At 46.1% G+C, this 27,028-nt stretch overlaps 1 protein-coding gene across 4 annotated transcripts in view; it reads right to left on the bottom strand.

Annotated features, from left to right (window-relative positions):
• The window catches only part of CHMP4B (charged multivesicular body protein 4B), a 43,825-nt gene that overhangs the window by 11,652 nt on the left and 5,145 nt on the right, over window positions 1–27,028 (bottom strand). The window contains exon 1 of one of the 4 annotated variants that reach the window (XM_084853854.1): window positions 24,848–26,132. The exons of 2 other annotated variants lie outside the window; for them this stretch is intronic. In XM_084853854.1, the coding sequence (XP_084709980.1) occupies window positions 24,848–25,046 (199 nt within the window). In that variant the 5' untranslated portion in view covers window positions 25,047–26,132. Of the gene's footprint in view, window positions 1–10,242; window positions 10,766–24,847; window positions 26,133–27,028 lie in introns of those variants that run through there. One more of the 4 variants, XM_084853855.1, reaches the window with a different exon arrangement.

Genomic DNA, 27,028 nt, shown 5'->3' with positions numbered 1-27,028 from the left:
CACTGTATCTAGTAGAATGCTGTTCACAACACAAAACCACTTTAAATTTATGCTACCAATTATGCCTCCTGCTTTTCTCATTCCAAGTTTAATTAACATTTGTTACGAATAGGTGTTCTTTCCTAAGCAAATTAATTATATCGTAGTCCAGTCTCTTGTCTATTCTGTATCCACCTACAGGCTGTAAAATCAACAGACAAGCTACTCAGCCTAGATACTCCGCAACGTTAGCATAGGCATTTGTGCAGCTGAATACTGACAGGCTCACTAACAAAAACTTTCATTCCACCTTTCTCCATGAAGGCCTGGCAAACTAGCAGTTGATATATATATATGAGAGAGAGAGAGAGACTGAGACTATTCAAAGTATACAAGAATGTCAAGTAAAATGAACTCTCCCTACCACCAAAGAAATCTATACAATTTGATGTTTTTTTCCTCCTCGCTATGTAAAAAATGGTACAAACATTGAACAGCAACCATCTGAGAAACTGTGCCAGGAGGGAGGCCCATGTCAGACCGCTCTGGGTGAGCAGGACATTTGTGTAGGGCAGGCATGAATAGCTGCTGGAAAATGGTCCCCAGGGGAACGTCTTCCCACAAGAAGCCACCATGAGGGGTGAGGGGGAGCAAAGCAATGAGGTTCCCCCTTTGCTTGATGCCAATTAACACTGAACCAAAGTGTGTGTGTGTGGGGGGGGGAATTTCACAAACATTTTTGTCATAATTGAAAGGTTCCCCCACCCTGCCTGCAATTTTTCAGTTGCTGCTATGAAAGGAGAGAAGCACATTTACCTATTCAGGAAGCACTGCCCTCCCTCTGAATAAGCTTTAACCCTGATTGGTTAAGAACCAATCAGTGTAGTGGCAAGAGTGTTGGACTGGGAGCTGGGAGATCCGGGTTCTAGTCCCCACTCGGCCATGGAAGCTCACTGGGTGACTTTGGGCCAGTCACAGACTCTCAGCCCAACCTACCTCACAGGGTTGTTGTTGTGAGGATAAAATGGAGAGGAGGAGGATAATGTAAGCCGCCTTGGGTTCCTTGCAAGAGGAATAAAGGCGGGATATAAATGCAATAATAAATAAATAAATAAATAAAAACTATCCATGTGACCATTCCACGCCGTCCAAGTATTAGCTTCAAACCATCTGCAATCAGATGCCATTTTTTTACTTTTAAGGGCTAAATTTCTACAGCAATGGAAACTGCATTATGTTGGCTAAGATGTAGCAGTTTTCCATTGGCAGCTCCAAGTTCCTAACTACATGAACCTTATAGTTTGAAAATGTAAACAGAAATTATACTTAGCAGTGATATAGCTCTATCAATGATCTCTGAAATATTTCAAGGAGTAAACCCCAATGTTTAGAAGGCTCCTTCATCTGACTGCCCTCCATGACTGCTGGAATGTAAGCTCTTATCCACTGTAAATCGTTCAAACTGTGGATCAGGTGTTATGGTAGAACCACTGCATTGTTTCTGCCAGGAAGAGTTACATTATCTTTCAAAGAAAAACAGCTTTTCAAAGAATTCTGTGGCAATCTTCTACAAAAAACAATTGAGCGTGTTGCTTTACACTAAGCCCTAAATAACAGGTGCTTAATCACATGAAATTTTCACTATTTTCAGTTACATCACAAGTGAAATAACACATGCTGCAGCCCAACACTAAAACAGAGTTGTTCACATACAGCTTGTCAAGAGCCTTGTTGCTGGGCATTTAAGTGTCAAGTGGTAGTACATATATTTTTTACTATAGCTGCATCTGATAATTATTGGAAATATCTATAATGTTCAACTGTGGTCCATATGATACGTTACACTGGAGTTTTCATGCAACAAAATTTTTACAACACTCATTTCCAAAGTAGATATAACCCAATTCTTTTTGTACTACAAATTATAACTGAGCTAATAATTCCTGACATTTATTACCAGAATGCTTCTACAGCATTAACTATCAGATAGACAGATTCCATTTAAAGGTAAAGGATAATTTCTAACAAGATAAATCATCAGGTTCAGCCTCTTTTCCACAAGATGATGAATCTGAACATTTCAGTTAGCAGGGAAAACAAAAGCCTCAAAATATGAACCATATTTAATATGAAGTTATGCTCTATTATTTACACTGTATGTTATACCAGAGAGGCTCCTTATCTATTATGTCTCTTAAGAAAAACTTGCAAATTAAGGAACCATAATTCTCCTTTGCAGCAAGAAATTCATTTTAGCATCCAATAAACATGAATCACTGACTTGCATCATAAGCACGAACGTTAGCTTTAAAAATTGTATGCAGATTCTTGTGGAAATCACTGTGAAATAAGATGAAACTGGAAACCCATCTTAAAAACAGTATACTGCAATGAAGATAGGGATATTGACAACTTTAGTGCAACTCCATTCATTTTGATGGGATATAGATAGATTTCAAATGTACCATGTAAGTGCCTGAGAGGTTCTTTCCTGCTGTTGGTGCATACATGAAAGACAGGAATACAGTTCTAAATCTGCTTGTATCATGCTTTTTAATTAACTGATGAACATGGAGGAAGGTGACTTTAGAGTCACCTTTCAACCTTAATGTGGGTTGGATCCAAATGTCACCATCCACAAACAGAAGGGTTCCTTCAATCCATGGAAGCTTTTGATCCAGTGGAGTAATCCCACTGGTGGAAGGGGGAGGTGACTTTTACCAATTCCCCTCTACCCCAGCAGGTCCCAACATCACTTCCCAAACTGTTCGAGGGTCCCCCAGTGCTTCAGAGCAGATTTTTGGAATGTGCAATTAACTGCAGGGGGAAGAAGAAGTTGGAAAAAGTTGTTCCCCCTTCAGGAGATGACAATCACGAGGAAGGAAGTCTGGATCCAAACTAGGTTTTTTGCACCACCTGTGACAAGATACATTTTGTCTAAAGTGCATGTTTAATCCTTCATCTAAATCTTTTTCATACAAGCGTACACATTTGGGAATGGCTTTTCATAATTTAAACTCTGACAGAAGTGTCTCTTTGCTCACTATTAAGAGCAATGGCATGGCTCCTTTACCCAACTCCTACTCTCTGCATGGACTCGGCCTCATCCATCTCACTGTCCACAGTGAAAGATGGGCAAAGGAACTGCACACACAGCTGGCACTTGGAGGAACACCTCCTAGTCAGCGTGCAGCCAGATTCATTCTCCCTTCCCTGATCAGAGAAGCAAGGGAAGAGCAAGGAGTACTGAGCTGCAGCCTTAAAGAGCACTCCTTGAGGCTGCAGCACAGCTGCTCCCACTTCTCTCTTCTTAGATGGGGCAGGGCTTTGGGGAGCATGCACCAGATGGACAGCCTGGCAGGCTGGACTTGGCCTGAGGGCCACACGTTCCCTATCCCTGACACAGGAGATGCTGATGTCAGATTTCTCACTTCATGTCTAGATTGGCCTTCAGTCTAGTTCCAAGGTTGCACACTCCAGCATCAGAAATAAGTGGTGAGTGTCTTCTCCTCCACCAGCTAGAAGTGATGCAGTACCATTTAAAGTAGGAAATGCATAACCTATGAATAATGAGCACCCCCAACACTGAGGGTAGATTCCCAATTAACTTGTAAAAGCATGTGTGATTTCACCTTAAGTAGTCAGCTACTAAAGCAGGGGTGGGAAACTTGTGGCCCTCCAGATTTTTTGGCCTACAACTCCCATCATCCCTCACCATTGGCTATGCTGGCTAGGGCTGATGGGAGTTGTAACCCAAAAGATCAGGAGGGCCAAAGGTTGCTCACTCCTGTACTAAAAGAAGCCATTAAGTATTGTAGATTTATCCAAATTGAGGAGAATATTTTGATCGAAGTTTTTGGACAGAATTAAGTGTCAAGTAATTCTGTACCTGTAGCACTACAGGTACAGAATTACTATTCCATATTTTCTCAAGTGATAGATCCAATTTCTTGTAAATTAAAGTGTAATTTAAATTGATTTACTTATTATTATTTTTTTGAAATGATGTACAAAGTAACTTGTTTTAGTACTTTGCATGGAATGACATTTAGGCAAACCAAAATTAAGGCCCCCATTTTATGCACACTTTCCTGGGCGTAAGCCCCATGGAACTTACTTCTGAGTTAATACGCATGGGATTGTGCTTTAAATCCTCCATGAACATAAAATCTATTTGACCTGTTCAAAAGGTAAATAAAACATATAAAATTTGTCAACAACTATAGCACAGCATTACTTGCCCTGTGAAATAACCATATTCCAGATGTGTTGTTCTACAGAATCATTTCTAAGACCCCTAAGAGAAGATAAAATGCTGCTCTTACTAGCTTTCCCAATAACAGGCTACAACAAGAAAACACCACAAGTGGAGAGAGTCCCCCCGCAGCCCCCAGTCATAACAACATTTGCTAAATGTATTCTGAAGGCCATGCTGGCCCACACTACCATGAGGGCCAGACAAGACAAATATACTATCATCAGGAATTCTGGTGATCTCTGTTGACGCTTCAACATTTTTATTAATGACTTGGAGGAAGAGATGGGGGAATGCTTATCAGATCTGCAGATGACATAAAATTGAGCAGGTTGGCTAATACCATAGAAGACGGAAACAAAATTCAAAATGATCTTGATAGGTTAGAAGACTGGGCAGAAAAATAACAGAATGTAACTTAACAGACAAGTGCAAAGCCTTCATTTAGGAAAAAGAAATCAAACACACAGGTGTAAGATGGCAGATACCTAGCTTGGCAATATGTGATGTAAAGGATATTGGTGTTGTAGTCGATCACAAAGTGAATATGAGTCAGCAGTGTGATGCGGCTGCAAAACAGGCGAATGCAATTTTAGGTTGCATCAACAGAGGTATAGTTCCAAAATCATGAGAAGGAATAGTTCCACTGTACTCTGTGCTAGTCAAACTTTACCTCGAATGCTGTGTCCAGTTCTGGACACTGCACTTTAAGAAGGATTCAGATAAATTGGAATGAGTTCAGACAAGGGAAACAAAGACGACAGGGTACTAGAAACAAAGTCCTATGAGAAAAGATTGAAACAACTGGGTATGTTTAGCCTTGAGAAAAGAAGACTGAGGGGGGATTTTGTTCAGTCATTAAGTCATGTCCGACTCTTCATGACCCCATGGACCATAGCGCACACTTTTCAAGAACCTAAAGGGCTGTTACACAGAAGAGGGCCAAGTCTCTATCATTCAAGACTATGGGACATGAAATAATTCACAGGAAGGCAGATTCTGGTTGAACACCAGGGAAAACTTCCTAACAGTCAGAAAAGTCAGAAAATGGAACCAGCTGCCTAGGGAGGTGGTGGGCTCTTCATCACTGGAGATATTCAAGCAGAGACTGGACAGCAATCTGTCAGTGATGCTGCAAACTGGATTCCTGCACTGAGCACAGGATTGGACTAGATGGCCTAAATGGACCCTTCCAACTCTATAATTCTCTAACTTTTAGACAGAAATCAAAAATGGTTTTATTAAAACAGAATTTTGTTTACTTCTGCTCCTCTCTAATGTTTTTTGCAATGATTGCTGCATTTAATTGTTGTTTTATACTTGCACTTTAGTAATGCTGTATTTTATTGTATTATTGGGGGTTAGGGTTAGGGAATTTGACTGGGCATTTGACTGGTCAAAAAAAGATCTGGTTAACCATGGGTTCCAACTCTGGGTTGTCACTCCTCCAACAACCCACAATACCCTCTTCACATGTCACAGACAACAATCCAGGGACAAGGCATCCCTGGGCTGTTTAGTTCCACCTGCCTGTAACAAGAATGAACAAGTGATGGGAATCAGCATGCTGGCTCGCTCCTGCTTTATTCACAACAACCAACACACCATAGGTTGTTGTGACGTGTGAACCATGTCAATATCTGACCACAGTCAAATAATAAGCAGTATTACTGAATATGTCCATGTTATGCTTTTCAGGAACAAAGCCATGCCTACAACACAAAACAGGAGTGTACACCAACCACAGGATTTGGTTCAGACCCTGATTCAGCCATTTGGAAAGCCGCCTGATTCAGAGGCTTCCTGCTTCGACTCTGGGCCAAATCTCAATTTTGAAATCCACATCTTCAGGCCTCCCATTTGACTATCATTGGAGATCAACAAATGGCTATAACTTTTTCTGTCAAAACCGGTCTGAATTTAGGCATGGGGGGACTATGCCCGCCAAATTTCAGACAAATAGGTGCAGGGGAGGTTGTGCTACATGCTTTTAATTTGTGACTATTATTTTTAAAAGAAAACTGCCAATAATGTTTTTCTTTCTTACCAGAATTGGATGAAATTTACAGGGATAGTTGCCCCTTCTGAGGGGATCAAGCCTGCCAAATTTCAGATAAAAAAGTATAGAGAACTTTGTGCAAGAACAGCCTTTACACTTCAGAGCTTTCCAAAAAGATGTGCTTCTCCCCCTAGGTTTTTTGTGGGCAGTGGTTATGAAAGTAACATACAACATAGAGGTAGCCTTAATTAAGAAACCTACAAAAATCTAAATAATTGGTGCAGTGGTTTTTGTGAAAGAGGAGTGTATCAAGGCTAGGGGTTTATGATAAATGAAAAGCAGTTGAAGACCTTTTGTTTTCTGCTCAGTTGGTACCAAAGTCACAAAAAGTGTAATAAGACAGGGTGGATGCTGGATGTGGAGCATGCAACAGAAGCAGAAGAACTTGAACATCCAGCATATTCCAAGGAAGCACCCAAAGCTACACTCTCCCAAATTCCACAGACTCCACCAAACCTCTTTTAATATTCCTTCTCTTGGGAGAGACAACTAGTAAAGAGCACTAAAAACTGGAGTAGTCCTGAGATATGTTACTTCAAAATCCCTTCCCCAGCATTGGTATTGGAAAGTCCTGGTAAAACCATTCACTGTGATTAGACACAAGAGCTGGCAGTCGCAAAACTATACCACCTCCTTTCCCTAACTTGGTGTTCTCCTTATATAGAGAGCTTGAGGAGAAAAGAATAAATTTTGGAAGACTCTCTCTCTGTGTTCCTCTGAATACCAAAACTTCATGAGTGTTCAGATTCCATCTACTTTGGATGAACCCCGCTTCAATTTGGGTATCCCCAAAATCTCTCTGAATGTGAAGCACGCCCCTAACACAAGATCATAACCAACTGATGAAGTTATTAAATATACAATCATATCTGAACAAGAGTTTAGGACAACTCAAGTGTAAAGCTACCAATTCATTCATTACAAGTTTTTAATTGCATTCAACCCAATGGCTACTACAGGGGGTGTGCTACTATTGAGGTCTGCCAACAGGCACCCGTATTTGGTTATCAGGGGTCCACAGTTCCAGTTGTCACAGAGAGAGTCACACCCAGCCTCTACCCCACCTTCCTCCTGACCTTGAAGCTGGACAGGGAACAGAATAGAATCCTAATAGTTGCACTATTCTTTGAGTGCTTCAGAAGTGCAATGCAACAAGCACAGTCCCCAACCTCTCTGATCTTGGAGCTGGAGAAGGAATGGGGGATCATCCCAGAAGTTGCTTTGGAGGTATTTGAGGGGCCTCACAGGTGCCACACAATTGTAAGACAATTCCCCGCCCCCTGAAAGGTCTGGATTTGCCCTCTTTGTGCTGCACTACAAAAGTGCTTGAATCACCTTAGGAAGTGCAGCACAGCCATGGGAAGAGTTGGAGTTCAGGACTGTCTCTTACCACGTGCTGAGTTCCAGAGGGACAGCATGAAGTTAGGGACAAGTGCTTGGCCCCATGGGGAGAGTCCTCTAGTTGGCTATCAAGCCAGCCAAAATGTGTGAATCATATGTTTCCTTAGAATTTATCCTCCACAAAGAAAAGAGAAAGGCAAGAAATCAACAACTCATTCATGAAATCATGAGATGGCAAAAATAATAAAAATGGTAATACTTAGCATTTGTATAGTACTTTTCAGAAATGATCTTGTGCAATCCTTAAAAGAACCCTGTATGATAAATTATCATCCCCATATTGCAGATGGGTACTGAAATTAAGCAAGTATGGCTTGTCTAAGGCTACCTAATGGGTATATCATGGCTGTGCAGTGAGATTCAGAGGACTTCCTAATTTGTAGCTCAGTCTCTTATCAGCTGGTGTGGTGTAGTGGCTAATAAATCACATTACAGAATAAAATGTAATTGTTTTGAGCATGCAACACCGTTTCCCACCAGTCCAGAACAAGGAAGCATTAGCCAGATTAACATGCTGACTGGGGAATGCTGGGTAGGACTATTTTCTGTCAAAACATGGATCGGATTGCACCTAAAGGAGCAATCCTATTGGGATAGGCAACCGCCTCCAAACTTGGAGGCAACCACCTATCCAATGCAGGGCAGTCAGAGCACAGAGGGGATCTTCTTCTCCGTGCTCTGGCCACTCTGCATTCGCAGCTAGATGGCCAATACTGGCACTTCCGCACTCCCCACCCCCGGGAACGCCCCTGTTTGCCCCGCTCTGCAAAGCTCTTCCAAGTGCGGAGCCCACCTCTGAGGTGGCGGGGGACGGTTTTTTCCAGGAACCAACCTTAGAGTGCGGGCTCTGAGGTAGGTTCCCGAAAACCAAACAATCCTACGGTCATCTAGCTGCTGTCTAGTGGCCATAGGATTGTGGCCTAGGCTACTTTAACTACTCTGCTGATGAATCAAATAAGCCTATGGCTTTCACTATTGGGCATTTTCCTCAAGTCATGGCTGTAAAAGTTGACAATGTAAACAATATAAGCAATGTAAAGAAAAGCTTCAAAAAGTAAACAAACCATATAGATGGAATTGTATTATAGGATGAATATAAAACGTTTTAGTATCACTGTAAAGAGACCCTGTCTCTTACAAATACCATGAGCCGGCACAGAAAAATCACCACCAGGACAGGACTGAGACAGTGACAGTTAACAAACAGTCCCAGTCAACATAAATGGAATATAATCTGAAACTTTTTAAAATGAGATCAAGAGAAACAGCCTCTTGTTTAATACCTCCTCAGTATGTCTCAGTCTCAACTAAGAACTGAGGCACACCAACCCTTATCTGACAAGAGATCAACCTGGAACTTAGCCTCAGTAAGGAAGTACAATGTCTGAGCTAGTCTAGGCAAAAAAAATTTCCTGGTCATTCTGTATATGGTGTAGCCTCTCTTTGAATACATACAGCTTGAAGGAAACCACTCAAAACTGAGTGGACACACACAAAAACATGCTCTCTTTAGGGGCTCCCCTTAGTATCCCACCCAAACTACCCTAAAACCTGACCTCAATCCTACAACAGAAGTTATTGGGATGGTGTGGAGAAAGATCTGGATGAATGTAAAGCAAATTACTAGCATCACAAATTAAAACACAGGTCTAAATAGCAGAAATATAGAAGCTGCTAACTTCCATCTAAATGTGTATAGGCCAGTAAAAAGGTTCAAGATACAGCTGCAGTCAATGGTTGAAGGGGGACCTTCATAAACGATATGGGCACTTGGTAAGATTACAGAACATTCCGTACTTTCCTTCTATAAAATATATTCCAAAAATGTCACCACACAACACCCCAAATACTATTTATTTCACTATGCCAGTAAATCTTCAACTCCCCAGCGAAATTCACACAAAAGCCCCCAAATGTCTGTGGTGTCTCTTCTGTTTGGGGCAGTGTAGTGAAAAGCCTTCAAACAACCCCTCATAAGACCCATGGAGACGGAAAAAAAGTACCTCCAAGCAGGGCGTTTTAAGTACGAAACTGCACACTTGCAACCGCTTAACCTAGGAGGCCACGACAATAACAGATTTCAGGCAGAGCATGAAAACTTCGCTTTTCTCTCAAGCATTTTAGATTGAAGTGTTAGTATTTTACACCTCCCTTCTGCCCCGTATTACTGGCCGCTGTCTTGGTGTGTTTCAGTTATTTGTGGTCTTTCTTGTTTACACAACATCTCGGAAGCCTTTTTAGGCAAAAAGAAAAGAAAGCCATCAGTACTGCCATCCTGTGCATATTGTCTTGGGAATAAGCCCTACCGGATTCACCGGGGCTTGCTTCCGAGTGCACAAACACGGGATTACGCTGTAAGTTCTCCGAGTAACAGCTCTCCCTAATTATTACGACTTAGGTTTGCTTAGACCTGACCTCCACCCTCCTCCTCAGAAGGGTCCGAGCGCTGCCTCCTGTCACAGCCCCCACACCCCTCTCTCCACAGCGGACTCAACGAAGTGTCACCCGAGGAAGGGAGGCGGCTCTCCCGCCCGCCCCGCTCGCTCACCGCGCTTATTCTTGGTGCCGTGCTTGCGGGCCGCCGACAGCTCCTGCTCGATCTTCTTCTCCAGGAACTCCTGCTTCTTGCTCAGCATCTCCTCGGTGTCGCGCAGCCGCTGGATGGCCTCTTGGGGAGAAGGCCCCTTCCCGCCGCCCTTCCCGCCCGTCCCAAACAGCTTGCCCAGCAGCCCCGACATGGCCGGGCCTCACGCGAGGAAAGCGACGGGGGAGAATCCTACAGACCCAGCCGGGGCGAAATCGGGAGAGGCTGCGAAGAAGCGGCGCGGGGCGGCGGCCCCCGAAAACGCTGGCGGCGGCGGCGGCTCCCGAAGCACTGAGGCGAAACCGGGCGGCGAACGGCCGCCTCCCCGCGCCCCTCAGGCGGCCCAACCGCCCGCCCCCGGCTGCGTGGGCCCGAGTCCCAACCGCGGCCACTCCCTGGCACGAACGTACCGAGAAGCCCCCGGCCGCACGTCAGCCTCGGCTGCCCGGACTGACTCACGGCCCGGCGCAGAACCTCCCTCAATCTCAACACGTCATTCCGGGTGCCGCGGCAACAGCGGTAATCCCGCCCCCCAGCCACGCGGCGCCAAGCGTAAATGACCCGCAAGTGTGACCGGGAGTTGTAGTTTCAGTTTCGCGCGCTGCTCTCCTTGTCAATGGGAGTTGCTCGCCGAGCGAGACATTACGAGCATGCGCGAGCGAGCACACAGCGCCAATCTCCTGTTCAGCTGAATAGTTGGAGATGGCGGGGCTCCTTCACGCCAGGCTTTTATCCTGCGATTGAGGTGGCTCCTTCACGGAAGTTTGCGGGCTCTTTAGATGATGTCGTGACCCTCCCGCACTAAATGCCCATTGTTCCGTTTTTAAACAGAACTCAGATAATGAGCTATCAAATTACCCCACTTGTGTTCCGCTTCAGTTTCCTCCGTCGAAAGAGTAAAGGCGGCAAGAAGAGGAGGGAGATCAAGGAAAGATCATGGAAGACTCAGATACGGGGAGAAGGAGGGGGGAAAGGGAGTCAGTGGTGATCCTGCTTTTAAAACGGAAGCGGAAAGCCCCGTTTTAAATGCAGGATTTTTTTTGCTGGTGTAGAAATACCCGTGGTTGCTCCTTGCAAAAGATTTGAAGATATCCATAGGCTGAACTTTTTATTAAACAAATAAAAAAAATTGAAATATTTATTTTTCGCTTTTCCAGGAAATGGCTTACAGTGTCTCCCTTCCACACTCCGTCTTTGATTATTTGTTGTAATGATAAGACAGAAAAGAGCAGGCGCTAATATTCAAAACTAAGGGCTCAATCCTACGCATGTTTAGACAGAAAAAAGACCTACATCTCCCAGCATTCTCTAAAACTAACTTGTCTCGCCTAGTTACAATGAGGGCAAATAATGAAATGGTGGGAACCTATATATCTGTACTCAGAAGTCCCACTGTGTTCAATGGGGCTTACTTGCAAGTAGGCATTCAAAATATTTCTTAAAGCATGTTGCAAATTAACGATGCGGTCCAAAGCATATTTACATGGAAATCCTACTGAGCTGAATAGGACTTGCTTTCTATTAAGTGTTCAACAGGATTTAGACTGCAATCCTAAACAGCCTTATTCTTCACAAGTTCCAGATTTTGCTGCAGCATGTGAGGGGAGGGGGGGTTTAGAAGATGTACACCCCTCCTTCCTTGGAAACTGAAAGCTGCTTACAATAAATAAAGGAAATAAAAAATGTATGATGTAAATGGATACTTGGAAATTATTCATGTCTTCGCCTTAGTGCTTCATTTAGTGTGCATTCTGTCTAGAACTCCTTTGCTTTCATTTGAGTGCCTCCAGTCCAGAGACTGTCATCTCTGGACTGATAACCACAGCATCTGATGAAGCGGACTCTGTTATTTTTATCTCTGGAGGGTGTTAGATAAAAAGTCCTTGCTTTCGGTTTAGAAGAAAAGGATGCCAGACAGGCAGCAGTGGATCCAACACTATTTTATTGAACGTTTTGCAAAACAGGTGCAGAGCAGTCTGGACCCCGAGACACGTGTGCAAAAGCCGTTTATATCATATCGCTTCTATTGTTCTTACCAGTAACCAATGAAACAGTTAGTACATCGGCTCACTAAGTCAATATCCAATAAACAGTCACTATCAGCTTACCAAGCTGTTAGTCATGAGCGCGTCAGTATGATTGCCTTTTTGCTCCGCCTATATTTTCCCGCCACTCGGGCTCTTGCGTAACGAGACGCCAACGGTTATGGAGTCTCCTTTTTTCTAACAATTCCCTCCTTTAAGTCTTTATTCATGTCTTAAAGCATTTAAGACGGAGTTTCTTTATCAGCACAATAAAGCAAGAGCATCTGTTTTGACAGAGCGGTTTCAATTAACCGCTGGGATAAGCCTCTAGCGCAGGGGATAATGCAACAACCAAATAACACTAAAACCCCTATCATCACTACAAGCGAAATAAGGATTGAGGCTGTTAGGTGTTTCCATTTTCCAAACCATCTCTCTAACCAGGCAGTCACGGGGTTGTTAATCCCTGAATTCTCGGCTAATTCTTCAGACAAGGCGGTGAGGCCCTGCAAAGCCCTTGTTACCGTGCCATCTGGGGCAGTGTTGTTAGGGATGAAGGTGCAACACCGTCCACCTAGCATGACACAAACCCCTCCTTTTTCTGCTAACATATCAAGAACACGCCGATTTTCCCAAGCCATTTGGCTGGTGGCATCTAGCTGCTCAGCCAATCCTTTTACAGCATCTCAAGAATAGTTTATAAACCTCTGTTGATTATAATAAACGTAATTGATCCAATCTACATTTTTGTTAATAGTCACCCACCAAAACAGGGTAGATTCAAATCCTGCAGAAATTTGATTTCTTCCTTTGAACTCGTCTGGCACTCCCCTTAGTACTCCTATGGAGTCAATATATATTTGATCATCAAAAGGGGTTACTGATAGTTTCTGCCGGGGTTGGCCAGTCTTCTCTGCTGGATGGTATGCAATTGAAAAGGGGACTGCCAACTGAACTAACCCACAAGCTCCAGACCAAGTGGAGGGCAATACCTCATACAACTCTAGACCACCACAATACCACCAGAGATCAGCTCGTGGGATTGAAAGGGAATTATTCCTAAAGCGGGTGGAATTAACACATCTTACTTTACTCGTCAGGTTCCCTATACGCCCCTCTGTGTCTGCAAGGTTTCGGTGTATGCATCCGGTATGGTTTCTTCTTTGCAGGAAGACTGTGGAAGGTCTGACACGATCCTTTAATTTGAGTGGGGGGTATAATTTATTGAGGGTTTGGCATTCCTCCTCTCCCCATGCATCAGGGTGTTGGAACAAACGGATCACGCAGGTGAGGAGGGAAGGAGTGTCCCATCCCAGTGGAAAGGGCAGCACCTTTGCTACAGATCTCCCTGTGGCACAAACAAAACAGTCAGACTTATTTAAAGACTTGGCTGTATACTTTATCCACTCTAACCACACATTTATCAGTTTCCTCTGTTATTGGGATTCCTAACCTGGTTCTCCAGGGACGCCTCTCTTTCTCGGGGATCTGTACCAGAAGTGGTTTGAGGGGTGTTGGTGTGACATTTTGGGGTTTTATCTTAAAGCTGTCAAGCCCAAGTCCTTGAGGTATCACCATCCAAGTTAATATTTCTTTAACTAACATTACCAACACCACCCACAATACTTGCTTCATATTACAAGTTTTTTGTAATTCGAACCCGAGCTTTTCCCAGATGTTGTGACTTGTATATTACAGGCGATTGTGGCTCCTGGATGGCTTCTTCGCCTGTGTCCCTGGCAGCTTCCGGAGGGGTGCCAGGGAGCAAAGGACCGTTGCCCGTGTCCTCCTGTTCTTTCCAGGTGACAGAAGGAAGCGAGGGTCACTTAAATGGCTTTATCCGGCTGCAATGTGTCCATTTACTAGAACCCACAAGCTTTACACATGAGTGGCTGGTTGGCCCCACCAAATAAGGCCCCTCCCACCCTTCCTTTAAAGCTTCTTTATTCCACTTTTTCAGCAACACCTCGTCTCCCATCTGGAAGAGATGGACAGGTGCATCTAACGGCAGTCTCTGAAACGGAACGGAATAAGCTCGTAGCTGTGAAAGAACAGACTGTAGAGAAGTCAACTGATCCCTTAGCATCTGATCACCCACCTCCCACTTGACTTCCTCCCTCCTTCCGCAGTGTACCCGAGGCGGGAACCCAAACATCAGTTCGAAGGGGGACAATTTTATGTCCTTTCTTGGCATCCTTTGAAGCTTCGTTAAAGCTATTGGCAGAGCCTCAACCCAAGTGAGCTTCACCCCTCGTTGGAGTTTGGTTAAAGTCTCCTTGAGGCTCCAATTGATTCTTTCAACCTGTCCACTTGCCTGGGGCCTCCAGAGGCAATGTAAATGCCACTCTACTCCCAGAGCTTGCGCCAGCCCCCGTGTAATAACTGAGGTGAAATGTGAGCCCTGATCGGACTCTATAACTTCGGGCAGGGAGAACCGGGGCACCACCTCCTGTAACAGTTTAGCAACGACAGTTTTAGCTTGGCAGTTCCTACATGGAAACGCCTCTACCCACCCCGTCATTTGACATACTATTACAAGCAAATACCTGTAACCCCTACATGGTGGCATCTCAGCAAAATCAATCTGCACCCTCTGGAAAGGATAGTAGGCCCATGGTCGCCCTCCTTTTGGAGGAGGGGGTGCCCTGGGAGGGTTGGTTTTCTGGCAGACTTCACAGGTTGCGGCTAGTCGGTGGGCGCATACAGTTAAGCCAGGGGAGACAAACAGCCTCTTGCAATAGTCGATCATGGCTAATGCTCCAGGGTGTCCAAGAGAATGGTGAACTTGCTCTAGAACAACCCTCTGCAGGGTCTGTGGAAGAAGCAGTCTTCCATCTGTCATCTGGATCCATCCGTCGTCGCAGGGACTTATTCCGTGTTCTTGTGCCATCCGTAACTCAGCAGGGGAGTATGTGGGGCGCTCTTTTCTTTTGGGTAGAATGAGGAATGTTCCTTGGATTCCCTCTCTGGCTGCTCTTTTTGCGGCGTCATCTGCCTTCTGGTTTCCCTGTCTCCATTTTTCCTCTTTTTCTTTCCCATGGGCTCGGATGTGGACAACAGCTACTTGTGAGGGTAGCTGGAGGGCATCCAAAAGATCCACTATTAGGCTGCCATTAGCCACTGGAGATCCGTTTGCTGTAAGGAATCCCCTCTCTTTCCACAGTTGCCCATGAGCATGCACAACGGTGAAGGCATTTTTGCTATCGGTATAAATATTTACTCGCTTTCCCTTGCTGGCTTGCAGGGCTCTTGTCAGAGCTACCAGTTCAGCGGATTGGGCGGAGAAATGAGGAGGCAGCCTTTCCTCGCGCACACTCTCCTCTAGAGTAACAACAGCCGCTCCTGTGTAGTGCCTTCCATCCAGCATATAGCTAGATCCATCTACAAACAGATCTCTGGCTCCCTCTATTGGTTCATCCTCAAGGTCCGGTCGGCCTTTGGTGTCTAGGTCTAATACTTCAAGGCAGTCATGATCTGGGAGTCCTGATCTGTTTGTGCCCAATAATGTTGGCAGTAGTGTGGCGATATTAAAGCTAGAGCAAGCCTTAAAAGTGAGGTTTTCGTTTGTTAGTAAACCTATTTCATATCGGGAATGCCGGGCTGGGTTGAGAAATTTGCTTCCTCCTCCTGATCCCAAAATTTGTGGCACTCCATGCGGCACCCAAACTTCAATGGGTCCTCCCATCGTCATTTTCTCGGCTTCGGTACAGATCAGAGCTGTTGCCGCTACTGCCCTCAGGCAACTTGGCCATCCTCGTGCTACGACATCTAGGACCTTGGAATAATATCCCACTGGTCTCCAAGAGGGCCCTTTTCACTGGCAAAGCACTCCCGAAGCTATGCCCTTATTTTCATGCACATAAAGTCTAAATGGCCGGCTGGGATTTGGTATGGCTAGAGCAGGTGGTGACACAAGAGCAGCTTTAAGACTGAGAAAAGACTTATTCATTTCCTTAGTCCATTTCCATTTATCCAGTCTATCTTTCTGCAGCGCCTCATACAGCGGCCGCGCTGTCTCCCCATAGTTTGCTATCCATAGTCGGCAGAATCCGGTCAACCCCAGGTAGGCCCTCAATTCGCGGGGGGACTTAATGACAGGAGTGTCACGGATGACTTCAACTCTTTCTTGCCCTAGGCTCCGAGTCCCTTTAGTTATGTGGTAGCCTAGGAATTTTACAGTTGGTTGGGCCAACTGTACTTTTTCTTTTGACACTTTATACCCCCCCCCCCGCTAGATAGTTGAGGAGGGAAACCGTCCCACTCAGGCATGCATTCTTGGCCTTGGCTGAAATCAGGAGGTTGTCACAGTACTGGAGGAGATGCACCTCTGAGTGCTGCTGGACCCAGGGTTCGAGATCCTTTTGGAGCTGCTGGCCAAAGACGACCGGTGAGAGATTGAGCCCCTGAGGGATGACTGTCCATGCTAATTGAACTTTTGACCCCCCTCTGGGCTTTCCCATTCAAAGGCGAACAAAGGCCTTGAATCAGGGTGGAGGGGGATGCTGAAAAAGGCGTCTTTTAGGTCTATGACAGTGAACCAGGCGTGCTCTTCCGGAATTCCTACAAGGAGGGTGTGTGGGTTGGAGACCACAGGATGGGGGGCCTCGATCTGCTGATTAATGAGCCAGAGGTCTTGCACTAAGCGGTAGCCCTTGCTCCCCCCTCCCCTTTTTGGCACAGCGATGATGGGCGTGTTATAGGGGGACATTATCTCAATGAGCCAGCCTTCTTCTCGGAGCTTTGTTATTACTGGTTGTAGGCCCTCCTTTCCTTGGCGGGAAAGGGGATACTGTTTCACATGAACAGGCCTTGCTCCCTCCTTTAGGGGAATTTTGTATGGTGCTGCCGACTTGGCACGAGAGGCCCCTCCAATCCCGGCCCAAGCTAGAGGGTTCACTCTGTTTTCTATTAGGCTCCAGTCCTCGGTGGCCTCTGGGGTGGATTCTTCTGCAACCTTCAAAAGGGCCATTTGGTAGTTACTACTCTGCTGTTTAGGGAGCCGTATCTCCATCCTTCCGTCAGGAGTAAAAGCAATCTCAATTTGGAGTTTAGTCAATAAGTCCCTTCCTAGCAATGCCACCGGACAGGAGGGGGTACAGACAAATGCATGTTCTAGGTGTGTTTTCCCAACCTTGGTGAACAGGGGACGAGAGAGGGGCACTTGGGTTGCCCTTCCCTCGACCCCCATTATGGTGGTGAACCCTCCACCTCCCGTTGGGGGCTCACTGAGGGGGAGGACAGACAGGGCGGCCCCTGTATCCACAAGGGCTTTGTAGGAGCGGCCCCCAACCTTTATTTTGACCATGGGGTCCCGTCTTGCCTCAGAGATGGCTAAGAGGGGGCCGGGCCCCGGTCTGTCCTAATCTCTTTCCTGTTCATACAGAACTCTCTGCGCTCCTCCCATATTTTCCCCTCTCTCTTTCTGCTTCAAAGCCTCACAGTCACGCTTCCAGTGCCCCATTTTCTTACAAAAGGCACATTGATCTTTCCCCAGGGGAGATCCTTTCCTTCCCCCTTTCCTCCCCTTTCTAGCTCCCTCTTTGTCAGGTTTAAGAACCGCAGCAAGGAGCTTGGCCTGCCTCTTGTCTTTTTCTTTTCCTTCTTCTTCTTCTCGCCTCTCATAAACCTTTTGAGCTACTTCAACTAAAACTCCTAGGTCAGCTGCCAACCCTCCTTCAACTTTTTGCAACTTCTTTCTGATGTCCTGGCAGTTATTTCCCACGAACTGACTCGTGAGGATCCTTAAATTATTTGGATCATTCAAGTCAATGTCAGTATATTTAGCGAAGGCTTCCCTCAGCCTTTGGAGGAACACGGCAGGAGGTTTGTTTTTGTCTTGCTTTAGAGTCAGGACATTTTGCAAATTGGGGGCCCTTCTCGCAGCTTGCTTCATGCCTGCTAAAATGAGTCGAAAATAGTCAGCATGTAAGCGTCTATGTGCCACTGTGGCCACCCCCCAATTGGGTCGCCCTGTGGGCAGAACCTCCGCCGTCTCCTCCTCAGTTGCCTGGGGATTTTCCTCCCTATACTTGGCTCGTGCCCCCGCAAGGATGGTTGTCTTTTGGATGAGAAAACAGGTGTTCAATAGCATTTGTGTATCGTCCCATGTGGGGTTGTGAGTAAGCCTCACATTCTCCATCAGAGACAGGAGTGGCCCGGGATCCTCTTCAAAGGAGGGGTTAAATTGTTTCCATTTATACAAATCAGATGTTGTGAATGGGACATAAACAAACATCGTCCCTTGAGGATGTTGGGCGGTAGGGTCGGGGACTTCTCTGATGGGGAAGGTGAACTTCACCGGTGGTTGGCGGTCCTTTCGCAGGTTGTAGTTAGGTCCCCCTTTTGCTTCTCTCTGTAGGACCTCCAATCTTTCCTCTAGGGAATATAGACGATCTTGAAGAGTGTCCTGGCGTTCAACTAGAGGAGTGGGGTCCTCTGGTACTATTTCGTGAGAGGGGTCCTTCTTGGGGGCATCTAACCGCTGGGCGGGCCCCTCAGGAGAGGGTGGTGGTTGCAACGAGCGCCCTGCGACGGCTGTCCCATAGGGAGGAGGAAGCAGTAGGTCCTCCGGTGCCATGGCCACGACCCTGGGTGGTCCTTCTTTTGGTGGTTTCCTTTTGACCACCATGGGAAGGGCAAGGGACATGCATTTAACAACCCACGGAGCGGGCCTGCCGCCAAGGGGCACACAAGTTGCCCACGAATCAATATAAGGGAACTGGTCCCAACTTCCCCTCTGTGCTACTATTGTTCGCACATCAGATACCAAGGTTGGGTCAAAAGACCCCTCAGGTGGCCATTTGGGTTCTAATATTGGCCATTCCCGGGTGCAAAAAAAGACAAGACGATCCTTTGTCATCTTAGTTCCATAATCCTGCTTAAAATGTGACCAATTGCGCAAACAACACTCCAAGGGCGTATGGGACTTCTTCGCAGACTTAGATTGGGACCCGCCCATGACGGTGGGAATTTCAATCAGCAATTCTTGCGCTTCGCCCTCCTCTGACCTAGCCCGTCTCCGGGGTAAGGAAATGCAGATGGGGGCTCCCCACTCGCTTCACCCGTAGGCGTCTCACACAATCACAAACACACCACCGTCCCGCGTTTATCTCCTAATGTAAGCTGTTTCACTTACCCCAAAAGCCTCTTCTGTACCGCCCGCAGCTGCGTCCAGCTGCTTATTGATCCACTGCCGGTGCCTAAAAGGAGTGATCACGTCTCCCTCTTCCTCTGGCGTTGGTCCCCAGGCGCCTCTGCCGCCACTGTCGTGAGGAGAAGGCAGTGTAAAACAACCGCCTGTGGCCACTTCTCCTCCACGGCCCCTCGGCTCAGCGCGAAGGGGACGCGCCCCGAAGCAGGATCCGAGTCACGGCACCAAATTGTTAGATAAAAAGTCCTTGCTTTCGGTTTAGAAGAAAAGGATGCCAGGCAGGCAGCAGTGGATCCAACACTATTTTATTGAACATTTTGCAAAACGGGTGCAGAGCAGTCTGGACCCCGAGACACGTGTGCAAAAGCCCTTTATATCATATCGCTTCTATTGTTCTTACCAGTAACCAATGAAACAGTTAGTACATCGGCTCACTAAGTCAATATCCAATAAACAGTCACTATCAGCTTACCAAGCTGTTAGTCATGAGCGCGTCAGTATGATTCCCTTTTTGCTCCACCTATATTTTCCCGCCACTCAGGCTCTTACGTAACTTGAGACGCCAACGGTTATGGAGTCTCCTTTTTTCTAACAAGGGTGACATCTTGCCAGTTTCACAGGAATGTCAGATCTTTTATAAGGAATCACACCAGCCATCCCTGTGTTGTATCTAGTGGTGTCTATCTGCCAGCAGAACAGACACCACTGGAAAAACAGATTCTCCTTCTGACCTACAGCCCCCCAATGTTACTCTAGAGGACGGGGGGACCCTATAGAGCAGTTTTGGCAGGTGCAGGGGGAGGAAGAAAAGGGGAAACCCCATTGCACAAGGGGAAGCTCCATTGCCCATTGAGCGGGGGCTGGGGGGGATCAGCTTGTGCAATGTTGGATGTAGCCCCGTTACTGACAGCACCAGACAGTCACAGCAGATGGATGACATAAAGATTACTTCCAGTGCTTCCCAAATGACCAGTGCCTGGAGATATGCAGTCCACAGGGTCTTGCTCTTTTAAGAGGTAATTCTGGTGGCTAGCTGGAAGGCTCAGTAGAGTCAGGATAGCTGTTGAAGTCCCAAACAGGTAGACAGATCCAGGGCAATCTCCACTCCTCCTCCAGGCCAAGATATTATTGGTTCCCATTAAATATAAATGAGCCCTCCTGGATCAGATAACAAGTCTACCTAATCCAGCCTCCTGTTTCCCACACCCACAGTGGCCAACTGGAAGCCTCCAGGAAGCCCACAAGCAGGGCATGAAGGCAACAGCCCTTCCCCCGTTGTGGCCTCCAAGCAATGGGTATTAGATGATGCATTGCCTTTTCCTCTATATAGCCATAATGACCTGAAAGCTATCATGACCTGAATCATCATTCTCAATGGCAGCAACGGAGGAGGCACAGATAAGATGGGGATGTTCTGAGTCCTCACTGCAGACCTTGTAGTGCTCCATTGGATAGTGCTGCTGTTATCTGACATGTGTTCCAAGTCCAGCCAGCATTCAGACTGGGAGATACATTCTTTCCACCTAGAAATGTGCTGCCAACCACAGGCCCAGCAGTGTGGAATGTTTCTATCCCAGTGGGCAGGGCTTCCCTTACCCAGGGCAAGATGGACTTGGCCTCCCGATCTGTAAAAAGGGAATCACTGAAGGCCAAGATGGAAATGGCTCCTTTCATCTCAGTAACAGCAAAAAGTAAAATGCAAGGCTCGGGATGATTAGGAAGGGAACTGAACATTAAACACTAAGTACCAAAATACCATTATAATAAAGGGCTTCTCTACACGGAGCTTTTACCCTGCTATTGAGATTGGTTACTCATGGAAGTTTGTACATCCTTTAGATGACGTCGTCAACCTCCAGGGTGTCTCTGGCACTAAATGACTTTTATTCCATTTTTTTTAAAGATCAGAGATAATGAGCTATCAAATTACAGTGCTTCAGTTCCACTTGAGTTCCCTCGTGAAAAGAGGAAAGCCGCAATAAGAGGAGGTATACCACAGTGCCATCTAGCAGCTGTATACTGAAACATATTGAAGACTCAGATTAGAGGGGAAAGGGGGGGGAAGCACATGTACAGGGAGTCTGTCGTGATCCTCCATTTAAAATGGAAGCAGAAAGCCCATTTTAAATGTGAGATTTTAGGCTGGTGTAGACATGCTCAGTATCTTATGGTGCAGCTACATAGTTACGCCATTTCAAAACATTCATCATCAAGCTGTAGATGTTATAGAACAGGGGTGCTCTTCCAGCCTGAGAGGCAAATTCAAATTTGGAGAAGGTCTTGGTCACATTCCAGTCGTAGATGGGGCAGAAGGGGAAGGCGCCAAACGCAAAAAGCATCGAGACAAATGCAAAACAAACACCAGCATATCGTAGTTTAAAGGTATTACTGTCAGTAACTAAGCCTTAGGAGAGGCATTTCAACCCTTTAGAACGGGAAAAACTGCACAAAGGTCAGTAAACCACCAAACGATTGGTGGCTTAGGGAAAGGGGCATAACCATCTAGGGAACCCCAGAGGGACAGATGACCCCAGGAGGGCCAGCTTTGGCCCCCAGGGCTGAGCTTCCCCATCCTTGTTATAGAAGAAGGCAACTATAGACGCAATCCTATGCATGTTTAGACAGAAAAAAAGCTCTACAACTCCCAGCATTCCCCAGCCAGCCATGCTGGCCGGGAAATGCTGGGAGCTGAAGGACTATGCTCTCTCTCTAAACATGCACAGGATTGCACCCTAAAGGAATCAGGAGTATTGGCACATCTTCTCTACAAAGAAAGTATAGTTGGGACTTTAGGGGAAAACACAGTTAAGATGGAATATGACAGAGGGTAATAGAATGTACAAGTAGACAGAGTGAGAGAAAAAACCCTCTCTCTTTTACACTAAATAGAAGGGCGTTCAAAACTGATTTGCAGTCAATTTAGGAGAAATGAAGGAAGTATTTCTTCACACAGTGCAAACTTATGGGGATTCATTGCCACAAGATGTGGCAATGGTCAATAGCTCATAGGGCTATAATGAGGATAAATTCATGGAGAAATGTGTCTCTGGATATCTTGGATAACCAGATGCTGGGGACAACCACAAGTGATAGCTGCGTTTAGTATTTCTCTCAGACATAGGAGTGGCTACCCTATGATCAGAAATGACTGAAAAAGAACGAATATAAAAGGGAATGCTCTATTACATACAGAAATAACCTGGCCTTTCACACATCACACTGCCAAAAGAAGAATGATTGCAGTGTAGCAACAGGCTGTACTGGCCACATAATTGGACAGTCAATATTCGCAGAGAAAGCCAGAAGGGTATATTTAGCAAACTTGTTTCTTTCTCACATTGCCACATGGCACCCAGTGAACATCACCCAAACACACCAGGCTTCAGTGCTAAATACATTTGCATGGAACTGTTGGATTTATTTCTAGTAAACCTGCTAAGGAGTGCTTTGCATATTCTCAAATTCTCGGGATAATTGTGTTTAACAGGATTTTCTCTACTGTGGTGGCATCTGCCCTTCGATTGGGAAAGGCTTCTGCCCACTCTGAGAATATGCACGCTAGTACCAAGCAGTACGGCATCTCGCAACAATGGATACTGCTCAACTCTGGGCCAGGGTTTGTTTTTCTGATACTGCACAGGTTGAGCATTCTTTAGCAAACCCACTTCATTTGTATGGGTTACCCACAAATGAGGAGGCACAGCAGCCAATGATGGGTGACCAGCCACTTCAGGGGCTGCTGGTTCCTCTATCAAAGCTGCTATGGCTGCAGGGGCAGATGCACTAGGCAATTCTACCCACACTCCATCTGGAGCACATTTAATTGTAGCCTTGTATTGCCCCTGCAGTGGGCGTTGAACTTTTAGGCTAGAAGTGCCAAGATAGTGATAAATCAGATCCAAAGGTTTACCCACAAGGAGACTTTATCGGGTAACGTACAGCCCACAGGCGTACCCAATGGTTGGATCAGACAGCTTCTCTGAGCCACGAGCCATTGAGTCCAATGGGTTTTATACCATACATGTCGGCAATGAGGCAGCACAACACTAGCAAGCGCCCCTGGCGTTTGTTCCCAGCACAGGCTAGCTGCTAGAAGCATTTGGTTCTCAAGCACAGCCCCCTGCAGCTCAGCATAAACACACAGCTTCACTTCTCAGGCACGGCCTGATGAGGCTTTCCACTCATTAGCGAGGGATGCGCTGAGAAGGCTGTTATCAGCCTTTTGACTCATCTGCACATGCTCAGAGGCTTACTAGCATGGGCATTGCACCAATAATGAACTTAAGCACACATTATGGATCTCTAGGCCCCTCTAACACTACAAATGGCTTGGCTATGCTCCTGGGGCCAATACGTTCCACCCCTAGATGATCAAAGGCCAATAACAGTCTGCCTTGCCACTTGATCACTAGGGGGTTGACATCTACTTAAACGTATACTTTCAAATACAACAGCCATATGTGCAAACACACAAAGCTATAAAGCAGCCAATAACAGTCAGAATTATTGCAACAACTCGCTTCCACCACCCCCTGATCCCTTGAAACCAGTCTAAAATAGGATCGAAGAGGGACTCCCCTCTTAGGTGCTGTATTTTCTCACTTTGCACATACAGAGCTCTGACGCTGTGATACAGCCCAGAGGAGGGCTATTACTTCCTCCCTCTGTTTGGGAAGAGAAATCTCTCTCTCTCTGACCTACCTGTCTTGCAGATCCTGTTTCAAACTTTCTACATAAAACTCTCTGTTCCATGCACTAGCCTTAACCCTTCACTTGTCTTCTCTGCAAGTTAGGCTGTTTGCCATTGTCTCAAAAGAAACTCACTTACTTAAATCTTTCTGCCTTACACTAGTCTCAATGATGCACATTTGGGATAGGCTCTTTTTCACCTTCTAGAAAACTCTTACATTATTGTGGCTACTCCACCCCCAGGTAATAAGCTCCAGGCATAATCAGCTGCTTCCAATTCACCCTGGGGGCAACCATGGCCATGCTTTTTCGGGGGGTCTAGCACCCCCCTTTTTCTTTCTCTTTGTCCTCTGCTTTTCCTTTTACTTGTTCATTTTCTCCCTCTCTTTCTCTGTCTGCCACTTTCTCCTTCTCTTCACACTTTCCTTGTCCCTCTCCCTGTCTTTGTCCCTGTCTCCATCTTTCTCTTTTTTTTCTGTGTGTTATCTCTGAAGGCTCTGTCTCAGGTGGCACTAACATCAAACTATTGGGAACCACATTCAGTGTCTTTTGGAGTTGCAACTGACAGTAAAGACGTTTACAAATATTACATAATATTGAACAAATCCTAAAATACACACAACAACCTTTCACTGAAATTTAACACAATGACTGGAAAACATTTCTTGCATGGTGAGGCATGATGGAGCAGATCTAGTAATCATACCGCTCCTCCAGGCTTCTTGGTCAGGGCCGATCAAGATCAAGGGAAGGGCATACCCACACACGCAAAGAGTTCTAGGCCACCATTTTTGCATCGGCAACTCCATGCTGTATAAGTTCTTGCAGAGGTTAGTCCAAAAGTCATGGATCAAACTCAGCCTGCCGTACACTGAGCTGACTACAAGCACAAACACACAATCCATAGCAACGAGAGTTCAAGTCCATGAAAAGCCTCATAGTACTTTCCATGGCAAGTCTTTAACAATTCAAAGTTCTAGTCCATGTGCTTGAACTCCTCGAAAAAGCCCAGACGATAATGGATCCAAACAGCAAAGGTTTGGGTCAATGAAGACGAGATGTTTCCAGCAAAGGCTCTCTGCCTCTGCATCAGCTCAAAAGGGGGAAGGTGTGACCCTACACCCCTTCGAGATCCCTCAACAGACAAGGGCCTTTAGCCTTTCAGCAAGGCTTCTGACTAAACAGAGCAGCACCTCTCAGCCCTCTAGTTGTGACGCTTCAACCTGGGCAACCTTTCTCTAAATCTCACTCTGCCTCTGTTAGGTTCTCACAGACATCTTCCAGCCTCCCTCCCCGCCAAGGCTAGACCAGCGGCGGCTAGGGAGTTGGGTGACTCCGCCGGCTCCGCTCTGAGAACACTGACAGAGATAACCTCACGCAGACTCTGACATTCTAAAAGCTGAATAGGCCTAAACCCTTCTAGGCTGCTTCTAATCAAATCATGGCTATAACGTACAAGGCCTCACTGCATTACTGAAGTTGGGCTTTGACATTATTTTCGCTCTCATAACACTTCTTTACTCTAAAAATCTATTCCCCTCCCCCCACTCTTTCTCGGCTTGGTTGCTCAGAGCCTGGTGAGGGGAAGCAACTGTCTAAACTAGGGAACTTGCAAAAACATTGCCAGTTCTTCTGAGCTTTCAATGGGTCTACTTGGCAATCTAAATCTAAGCTATTTCAAACACATTAAAAACAGCAAAACTATCTCTTTTGCAGGGAGGAAAGGAGAGCTCGGCTATGCTCCCCCACCCTTCTGCAGAAGTACACTTAAAGTTACAGGGCAGTTTTGAACTGCACAGCTCTTAACTATAACAGAACAACAATTATACTTTTAATGCTTTTCAAACAAGGACTAAGGAAACAGGCTTGTGTGTGCGGGGGAACCTCTTGGGGCTATCAGTCACTAGACAGGCTAGCCAGGGATTCATAACATGACACCCCTCTCTCTTCTTCTTCCTCAACTTGGCACACAGAAGCGAAGTGCTGAAAACTCAGGACCCTGCAGGGTGATGGGGGGGGGTGTCGCCTTATACTTGCATTCCTTACGCAGCCATCAATCTTCTTTGGGGAGGTGGTGGCAGGGTGATTTGTGGGGCTTCAAGGTAAAGCTTCACAGTTTGTATTTGTAAATTCCAAGTTCGAAACGGGACACGATGAGGTAAACGGCAGTCAAATCTCTGCCTTGTCAGGGGCGACAAATGACTCAGGTCAGCTTTTTCTGCTAGGGTCTCAAACAGGAAAACAGTCTTAGTTTCCAGTTGTAACATCACTTACAGCGTCAGCCAGCTAGTTAGTTACACAGGTCTCTGTGTCTTTGGAGACAGCTACTCTAATATCTTCTTTTCTTCTAAATCAGGTTGGGTCTCCCAGCTTACACAGTTTATTGCAGCTTGCAAGAGCGTGGCAGTAGCATTTTCTCGATCTCTTCAGCGCACACGCTCAGGCAGTCTAACACTGGACACTTAAATCAGTGAGTTTTCTTCATTGCAGGTGTAGTAAAAATGTAACCTAAAAGCCATTGTATGTGTCTTAAGCAGCGCATAGTACTGTAAGAGCTGCGCATGCCTGGAATGAGCAGACAGTAACCCTAAGATAAGGTTGCTAAGCAAACCGCTGGCAACCAATCAAAAGTAACACGCTGGCTAAGGAATGCAAGCTAAGTGATAAAACTGTAGCGCGGAGGTTGCCCAGGGTCGACTCTGCTTTGAGCGTGAGCTCCTTTGTCGAACTGTTTGCAAACAATAAAATCGAGTTGGACCCAGCCTGAAGTTGACTCTCCTCTTTGGGGCAAATTGGAGTAGCCTCCAGGGGGCGAAACTAGCATTTTGTGCAACAAACTGGCGAGCAGCCAGGAGTCCCTTGGACCACCCTGGGGTCAAACGACAGA

The sequence above is a fragment of the Heloderma suspectum genome, chromosome 4 (assembly GCF_057233095.1).
Source record: "Heloderma suspectum isolate Gila_16-S chromosome 4, 16-S_ref, whole genome shotgun sequence".
Taxonomy (NCBI): domain Eukaryota; kingdom Metazoa; phylum Chordata; class Lepidosauria; order Squamata; family Helodermatidae; genus Heloderma; species Heloderma suspectum.
Note: the sequence above shows the minus strand (reverse complement) of the source record. Positions and strands in the feature narration are given on the sequence as shown.